Raw genomic sequence first — 9,442 nt, 5'->3', positions numbered from 1 at the left:
AGGTGTACTACGCCTATACAACATGCATGCATATGCAGAACTAGCAGGGTGTAGCAAGCAAGCGATCATGCAGCAAATGAAGTACTTGCCAACTCAAATCCACGACTTACCAACTCTTTGTGTTTGAGTTGATGGTTACTTTACTCTGATTACATTTTCAATAACTTGATTGTCCTTCCTTTATGATCACTCTTAACACGCCATTTGTTATAATAATACCCTCCTCCTCATGCTTTCTCCACAACCTTCTCTTCGTTCTTGCTAGTTTTTATGGCCTCATACACCATGTCTACAGCCTTAACCACTGGTTCTCACTCCCGAAATGGACACCGTTTCACCCATTGTGACTCAGATGAGGTATTCTTCTCCTTACTCCTTACTTTGCTGGTTCAAATATAATTGTGCTGTTAACTTAAAATGTTACTTTTATTACTGTCTATAACATTATGAGGCTGTTTTGTGTCTTTTATCTATAGGAAAATGGAGACTACAATCCACAGCAGTGGCAACACACTGGTCAAGTTTTCTCTTTGGCTGGAAGTGGTGAGCATCTTTTTCTATTATAATTGTTGCTAATTATGTTCCTCAAATAATTGTTTTTACTTCTGGGGCTTTGTGATCTTGTGTTAATTTATAAACACTTTTCTGAGTGCATCTGTTTTCTGTAGTTGCTAGTAAGGATTTTGAAGAGCAGAAAGCATTAGACAGCAATGCAGAGAATTGGAAAGAAAAGAGAGGTCTAGTGAGCAATGACCAAGGAGAAGATAACTACATGTAAGTTTGTCTTCTCTTGGATACTCCATTAATGAATTGATAAAACTCATAATCTATGTATATGAGACTGTTTTTCCTTCTTGCATTGTTAACAAAAAAAAGCAAAAGAAATTAAGCTATTGCCACCAAAACTGTGACTAAAACTTCTCCTTGTGTTGGCACCTTGTAGTTTGGCTGAGGCAAGGAAACCATTGTGGCGCAAAGTTCCAATAGCTTCAAGCCTAATCAACCCATATCGCATAGTCATAGTCATGCGCCTTGTTACCCTAGCTTTGTTCTTCCACTTCCGCATCTTAAATCCAGTGAATGATGCATTAGCCTTATGGATAATCTCTGTAGTCTGTGAAATCTGGCTTGCTTTGTCTTGGATAGTTGACCAATTCCCCAAGTGGTTCCCCATTACTCGTGAAACTTACCTAGAACGCTTGTCCTTAAGGTTTGAGCGTGAAGGGGAACCAAACCTTCTAGCCCCAGTTGATGTCTTTGTGAGTACTGCAGACCCTTTGAAGGAACCACCTATTATAACAGCAAACACACTTCTATCAGTCTTGTCTGTTGATTATCCTGCTGAGAAGGTTAGTTGCTATGTCTCAGATGACAGTGCATCTATGCTTCTCTTTGATACCTTGTCAGAAACTGCTCAGTTTGCAAGAATGTGGGTTCCTTTTTGTCACAAGTATAACATTGAGCCAAGGGCCCCTGAGTTTTATTTCTCTCAGAAAGTTGATTACTTGAAAGATAAGGTGCACCCCACATTTGTAAGGGATCGAAGAGCCATGAAGGTGGGGACTACATAGATGAGCCATGAAAGTTGCTTTTGATTATCTTTCCCTTCTTCTTCTTTCGATTTTTTAATTTTGATGTTGTTCTATTGTGCATGTGAGACTCAAGGCATTTTCCTATGAACTTTTGCAGAGAGAGTATGAAGAATTCAAGGTGAAAATTAATGTATTGGTTGCAAAGGCTCAGAAGAAACCAGAAGAGGGGTGGGTGATGCAAGATGGTACTCCATGGCCTGGGAACAACACTGAAGATCATCCAGGAATGATTCAGGTTTGGCAATTGCATTTCAAGTCATTTCTTGCTTGATGTGCATTTCAATTTTGTGTGATTAACATATGCCAACCTTTATTTATTTATGTCCTCTTGGATCTAAGGAAAACTAGGAGAAAAAAATTCAGTCTAAAAAATTGATATCTTTCTCCAAAACCATGGATAATGTCAATGAACTAAGAACTAAAAGATGTATGAACTTGTCGTTGCAGGTGTGTCTGGGAAGTGCTGGTGCACTGGACAATGAAGGCAAGGAACTGCCGCGGCTTGTGTATGTTTCACGGGAAAAACGTCCTAGCCATCAACATCACATGAAAGCTGGTGCCATGAATGCTCTGGTAAGTAGCTTAAACTTCAAGTGCATAGTTTAATTCCAGCTACAAGAACAAGATATTATTAGAAAAGCTGTTTATAACTTTTGAAATGCTGTATTTCCTAAAAAGGTTCGAGTTTCTGCTGTGCTTAGCAATGCACCGTTTGTGTTGAATCTGGATTGTGACCAATACATGAATAATAGCAAGGCTCTTAGGGAGGCTATGTGCTTTTTAATGGACCCCCAATTTGGAAAGAAGCTGTGTTATGTTCAATTTCCACGAAGGTTTGATGGCATCGATTCCAATGATAGATATGCTAATCACAATACTGTATTCTATGATGTAAGGGATATTTTTCTAAACTCAATAAAAATTGCAATTTCATTAACTGGTCTTTAACTTCTGCCTTGAACATTGCTTTGTTCATATCATAGATCAACATGAAATGCTTTGATGGGATTCAAGGTCCGGTATATGTTGGTACTGGATGTGTTTTCAACAGGCATGCATTATATGGCTATGAGCCACCATCTGAGAAAATGCCAAAGATGAACTGTTTCTGCTGGCCTTCATGCTGCTGCTGTTGTTCTAGTGACTCTCAGTCCACATTTGATGATGTTGAAGAGATTCATGAAGGGCTTGAAGGCTTTGAAGAGAAAGAGGAACCATCCTTCATGTCGCTGAAAAATTTTAAGAAAAGATTTGGACAGTCACCAGTTTTCATTGCATCTGCTTTGATGGAAGATGGTGGACTTCCAAAAGGGACCAATACCCGGTTACTGATCAAGGAAGCCATTCATGTTATAAGCTGTGGCTATGAAGAGAAAACCGAATGGGGCAAAGAGGTAATCCAGCTATTATTTTACATAAATTTTTTTAAAAGGGTGGATGAAAAAAAAAATTGTGTTAATGGTGGGACTCCTGTACACATCAAGAATGCATTTTTTTTTATTAGATCATGAGACATTTATTTCCTCTGTGAAAGAAGTTACTTGGAATTTCATGATTGTTAACCAATCAAGTCATCTTGACATTTTTTTTTTTTTTTTGCAGATTGGTTGGCTTTATGGCTCAGTCACAGAAGACATCTTAACTGGGTTTAACATGCATTGCAGAGGATGGAAATCAGTGTACTGCATGCCAAAGAGAGCAGCTTTTAAAGGATCTGCTCCTATAAATCTATCAGACCGATTACACCAAGTTCTGAAATGGGCTATGGGTTCTACTGAGATTTTCCTTAGTGGCTATTGCCCATTATGGTATGGCTATAGTGGAAAACTGAAATGGCTACAGAGGCTGGCTTACACTAATATGATTGTTTATCCATTCACTTCCATCCCTCTGCTGATATACTGTACAATTCCAGCTATCTGTCTTCTGACTGGAAAGTCCATCATCCCCATTGTAGGTGCATAATAATAAATTTATTACATTCGATTAACTTGAGTACAATATGACTTTAAAAATGTAAGGGTAGCTATATGAAAGATAAGCCTAATGACTTTTATATATGAATTATTGTATTTTGGCTAGTGAGAACAACTAGGGGGTTGGAGTAGGTTTATATTTTGTGGGAAATTTGACCAAAAACCAATGGTAGTTTCTTTTAAAAGAAGAAAAAAGAAGGGGAAAATGTTATATTGATATTAGATTCATATCTTCTGACCAAAGTTCTTCTCTTTTTGCAGCTGACAAACTTTGCTGGCATTTGGTTAATGACTCTATTTATGTCCATCATTTTAACTTGTGTGTTAGAGCTTCGTTGGAGTGGGGTTAGCATTCAGGACTGGTGGCGCAATGAGCAATTCTGGGTCATTGGTGGTGTATCTGCACACCTTTTTGCTGTATTTCAAGGTCTCCTAAAAGTTGCTGGAATAGACACTAATTTTACCGTGAGAGCAAAATCAGCAGATGACACTGTTTTTGGACAGCTCTATGTCTTCAAGTGGACTACTCTTCTCATCCCACCAACAAGCCTTGTAATCTTGAATATGGTGGGAATTGTGGCTGGAATCTCTGATGCCGTTTACAATGGCTATGACTCATGGGGCCCTTTATTTGGGAAGCTTTTTTTCTCTTTCTGGGTCATTGTGCACTTATATCCTTTCCTCAAAGGTCTAATGGGAAGGGGAAACAGAACCCCTACCATAGTTGTCCTCTGGTCAATACTTCTAGCATTAATTTTCTCAATGATTTGGGTGCGAATTGATATTTTCTTACCAAAGCAAACTGGTCCAGTACTCAAACAATGTGGGTTAGAATGCTAAGGTGGTGAAGACAAGTGGGGGTAGCATTGTTCCCATTTCATTTGATCCGGGTTCTTTTATTGGAGTATTTACCATTATAAAGTGAACAGTCTACATAGCCTAAAAGGAACACTAGATGTGTTACCCGTGCATGCACAGGTTGTATGTATCTTTGATGGATGGATTTATTTATTGTGCAAGATTTCTTTATAAAGATTTGACATGGACTCTTGTTATCATTGAAAGACAAAAGGTAAAACATGTTTGTTGTATGAAAAGATTTGCAATTGATACTGCCAATAAATAGTTGTGTACTTGTTTGTTGTATGAAAATTATTGAGTCTGTGAATGAAGATGAATTAATTATCAGAGGTTAAAAGTAAAAACATATAATTGCTATCAGCTTCACTTGAAATTACCTCAGGCTATTCAAGGGACTCATCATAGATTGAATTTTAAAGCCAAATACAAATTACAAAAGAAAAGTAAACCTCACACTCTGTCATGTCCATAAAAGAATTGAAACAATGCATTCCCAACACAATACACTCCCCTCCCCAATACCAAACCATTGCAAGCTTGACTAAAATACACGAGGAACATAAGTAGAAGTAGCTTCTGCAGCACCTCTTTTCAAAGCTTTCTCTAACCTCGTCTCAAATGGGGTTGCGTGCCAGTTCACTCTCTTATCCTGCACAACCAGTTAAATCCAATATCAGAATTTACCCTCAAACAACTGATTTATAATTTCTCTTAAAAAGTTCACTTCATATTTACCTCTCTGTACTTGCTCGTTGTGTTTGGAATTCCTTTAAAGGAAGAGACTGAGCCAGAATCCTCAGCAGAACCTGTAAAATTCCAGTAGGTACCAACAGTGCCTATAATAGGCATCTCATCTGGACTCCTACTAGGTGACTTCCTTGGTGAAGAAGTAGCTGAAAATTGCTTGAGCTCTTCCACTGTTAATGCACCTAAAATAGGTCTATCTTCGTGGCTTATCACAGAATGTGAACCTTGTGAGGTGCTCCTGTCAGGGGTACCAGCATAGGAAGCTACTGAGCCAGCCTTGTTAACAGGTTTAGTTTCTGGTGAAACCAACCAATTTGAGAGGCTTGCATCTACTGGGATTTCCTGCTTCAACTTCTTTGATGTGTCATTTTCTGAATTCAAGCTGAAAGATAGTTCCTTGACACCAAGGCAATTCTCTTTCTGAGGACTCAATGTTGGCGTTCTTTTAGCCTTAACAATTTTCCACTGAGTGAGGTTTTCTACTGGGTTCAGCACAGGATGAACATAAACACTTCTGTCTCTAGCATTGGGGTTGAACCCAATTGACTTCAGATCACTCTCACAAGTTGGGATTGGACACTCCACCTCCTCAGCAAACACATGAACAGAACCAGTTCTTGACCTTTCATCTCCTACAAAGTCCTCACCCAATTCATTATATTCCTCTCTGATCTCATCATCCTCATCACTAAGATCACTAGCCCCATAATCAATTTCATCATCATCACTGTCCAGGCAATTCTGGTACCTATGGTTTGGAGGGTAAGACCCAGTTGAAGTCACTGAACTATCTTCAGAAGAAGAAGACTTTGATTGGCTTGGTTTTGCCAAAGCTTCCTCCTTTCCACCTTCTTCACTCTTCCTCTCTGATGGGAAATCAGCAACCTCATCCTCCAAAACAGGCTCATAGGTTTTCACATTGGAATCAAAAGTTACTTTCTTTCTGGTACTGACACTTAGTTGCTCCTCAGTTTTATCCCTACATCAAACAAAAAGCACAAAAAAAAAAAAAAAAAATCTGATCAAAAACTTCCAAAAATATAAGGGAATCAATGAAGTTGAAAGTATCAAGAATAGGGATTGCTTACTGAAGTTCCGATGCAATGCTAAGAACGGTTTTGGAGTTATCCTGAACCAAAGAGACACTAGCTTGCACTGGCTTGCTACAAGCATTTCTCTGCAACAAGATTAATTTAGACAAAATTACAAAAAGACAAAAAGAAAAAAGAAATAACTTAGCTCTATTTGGCTGCTTAGAAAAACATAAGAGGCAAGAAAAGAGAATAATGGCATTAAAAAAAACAAATTTTTATCTAAAACAGGAAAGAAAAGAAACCAAAAGAGAAAATCTTGGTGTTCTTGGAGTTGTTTTTCACAAAAAAAAAAAGATGGCAGAATTGAAGAGTCTTAATTGAACCTTGCGATTGTGTTTTGTGCGTTTGGAGGAACCAAAACAAGCAAGAAAGCAACCCATTAAAGGAGGGACTTCAGAGGAAGAAAGTTTGAGTAATGGGTATGTTGGTGATGGATGGTGGTGATATCAAATACATGAGGAAGTGAGAGAGATAGAGAAAGATGATGAAGAAGAAGAAGAGCGTGTGTTTAAGGTTGGTTTCTGGGTAGGGACAAAAACGGTCAACAAACCTGAAAGCCTCTCTCTCTTTTTTTTGCAAATTATTATTTTATTTGAAAAAGTGGGAACATGACCGTTATAAACATGATGACTATGATTTACACCCTGTAAATTGCAGTTCCATTCTTTCTTTCTTTTTTTAATTAATAATATCTCTAACATATCTGAAGAGATTTATTTATTGATTGCATGAAACGGGCACGACCATTTGGCCTAGGGAGTGGCATCAGTTTTTCCAAATGAATTTAACTTTGTGTTAAATGCTAATTATTTACTTAAAAAAACTTACGATCGTCTTCCAATTTACTAAGAGTTTCGAATAAATTTGGATGTCCTTCCTTAAATATAAGATATGGAGAGATTGTATAAGGGGATTTGAAGATATATATATTTACTGTATCCAAAAAAAATAAAAAATAAAAAGATATATCTTTTTTTTTTCGATTTCATGATTATTGGGCTTTGAATATAATTATTATTTTTTCAATTTCATGATTATTCTTGGATTATTTTTCTCTCACATTAAAAGGGTTTTATTATTTGGGATTGGGACTTATTTTAAATTATTGTATCTCTATGCACATATTATCATTTGTGCTCAGTAGTGATATAATAACTCTATTTCGAGAGAAAGAAATATACTGGAACCTTGAAATTCCATTTGTAAAAATAATCTGATGGTATCATTGTGTGATTGAAAGAATATCTCCTTCTTAAAATAAGATGATACGGGAATACCCTAAAAATAAAAAATAAAAATTACCGGTTATAATGTTCTTTTATTACATGCATTTGAAGATAATCTTACTTTTATGATTATATTTATTTCATTTTACAAGAGAAAAATAATTTTTTGTATACACTCAAAAAAAAGGTGGGTTCCACCATTCAATTTTTCTATACACACAAAAAAAAGAGGTGGGTTCCACCTTTATTTTTTTCTCTATCCTCTTACCTATTAATTTCACTTGTAATTTTATTTCTACAATAAGAGATAGCTATTTTTCAACAACATAAAAAAAGTATTTTCAGTAAAATATTGGCAAAAAAATTTAATTATTACATTTTAATTAAATAATTACGTATTTATTGCAGTTTTGAAAATAATTACGGATCTAAAAACAAAAAAATTTAATTATTGTATTTTAATTAAATAATTACGCATTTATTGCAATTTTAAAAATAATTACGGATCTATTGCATAATGTGACGCATTTTTTGAGCGTCACATGTGACGCCTCATTTAGGCGTCTCTCACCTGAGGAAAGACGCCCCAATAGGACGTCTCTCACCTAAGGTTGACACGTGTCATTTTTTTCCAAAAAAAATAATAATTTAATCATAAAACTTTTGAAGGCCGTAACTTTTAACTCGAGTATCCAATTCAGGTAATTCTTTTTTTGATTCCACATAACTTTTTGAGATCTACACAATGACATCTCATTTGATATATTTTATTTCTCACAAACAATTTTAATTTGCAAGAATAGTATTAAAAGAGCGGTTAAACCAAGAAGCGTCTGAGTTCTGGGTTTGTGATTTAATATAAATAAATAAATAAAAATTTTGTGATTTAATTTTTTGTTATAATACTTTTTTTTATTATAACAAAAATTTGGTTTATGATTTAAATTAAAAATAAAAATAAAAATTATTATTAATAAGGAAAACAAAATAAAGATTTGATTTGTGATTTAAACTAAAAAATCAATTTGAAAAATATGTAGAAATAAAGAAAATAATTAAATAAATATTCTAAATCACTAAGGAAGAAGGATATTATTTTTGAAATTAATGATTAATGCTATAAGCTTCTGGGTTATTATTCGTGGTCTGAAATTAATGATGGCTTATGAATGTTTTTTAAAAATAAAATTACCTAAATTAGACGTGATTGCCTCTTGATTGAAACTCAATTTAGACGTGATTGGTGACGTGTCAGGTGTTAACACGTGTCATATTTTGAGTTCTGCCCTTTTGTGAAGATAGGCATTAAAAAATAAACCCGATTTATAATTTCTCTTAAAAAGTTCACTTCATATTTACCTCTCTGTACTTGCTCGTTGTGTTTGGAATTCCTTTAAAGGAAGAGACTGAGCCAGAATCCTCAGCAGAACCTGTAAAATTCCAGTAGGTACCAACAGTGCCTATAATAGGCATCTCATCTGGACTCCTACTAGGTGACTTCCTTGGCGAAGAAGTAGCTGAAAATTGCTTGAGCTCTTCCACTGTTAATGCACCTAAAATAGGTCTATCTTCATGGCTTATCACAGAATGTGAACCTTGTGAGGTGCTCCTGTCAGGGGTACCAGCATAGGAAGCTACTGAGCCAGCCTTGTTAACAGGTTTAGTTTCTGGTGAAACCAACCAATTTGAGAGGCTTGCATCAACTGGGATTTCCTGCTTCAACTTCTTTGATGTGTCATTTTCTGAATTCAAGCTGAAAGATAGTTCCTTGACACCAAGGCAATTCTCTTTCTGAGGACTCAATGTTGGCGTTCTTTTAGCCTTAACAACTTTCCACTGAGCGAGGTTTTCTACTGGGTTCAGCACAGGATGAACATAAACACTTCTGTCTCTAGCATTGGGGTTGAACCTAATTGACTTCACATCACTCTCACAAGTTGGGATTG

General features: G+C 35.9%; 2 protein-coding genes across 2 annotated transcripts; one reads left to right on the top strand and one right to left on the bottom strand.

Annotated features, from left to right (window-relative positions):
* The first annotated feature begins 285 nt into the window (after positions 1 to 285).
* Positions 286 to 4,408, top strand: LOC133310563 (cellulose synthase A catalytic subunit 4 [UDP-forming]-like). Its single transcript, XM_061511513.1, has 10 exons — positions 286 to 357; positions 477 to 543; positions 669 to 774; positions 944 to 1,556; positions 1,690 to 1,827; positions 2,040 to 2,165; positions 2,271 to 2,483; positions 2,576 to 2,986; positions 3,195 to 3,545; positions 3,830 to 4,408. Exons 1-10 carry the CDS (start codon positions 286 to 288, stop codon positions 4,406 to 4,408), a joined length of 2,676 nt encoding a protein of 891 aa, XP_061367497.1.
* Positions 4,409 to 4,970: 562 nt separating this feature from the next.
* Positions 4,971 to 6,650, bottom strand: LOC133310562 (protein JASON-like). Its single transcript, XM_061511512.1, has 4 exons — positions 6,594 to 6,650; positions 6,265 to 6,353; positions 5,165 to 6,155; positions 4,971 to 5,078 (listed from the first exon to the last, which is right to left on the bottom strand). Exons 1-4 carry the CDS (start codon positions 6,648 to 6,650, stop codon positions 4,971 to 4,973), a joined length of 1,245 nt encoding a protein of 414 aa, XP_061367496.1.
* Between the last annotated feature and the right edge of the window lie 2,792 nt (positions 6,651 to 9,442).

Source organism: Gastrolobium bilobum, unplaced genomic scaffold (assembly GCF_033153095.1).
Source record: "Gastrolobium bilobum isolate Gb01-03AN ecotype WA unplaced genomic scaffold, APGP_CSIRO_Gbil_v1 utg2169, whole genome shotgun sequence".
NCBI lineage: Eukaryota > Viridiplantae > Streptophyta > Magnoliopsida > Fabales > Fabaceae > Gastrolobium > Gastrolobium bilobum.
Note: the sequence above shows the minus strand (reverse complement) of the source record. Positions and strands in the feature narration are given on the sequence as shown.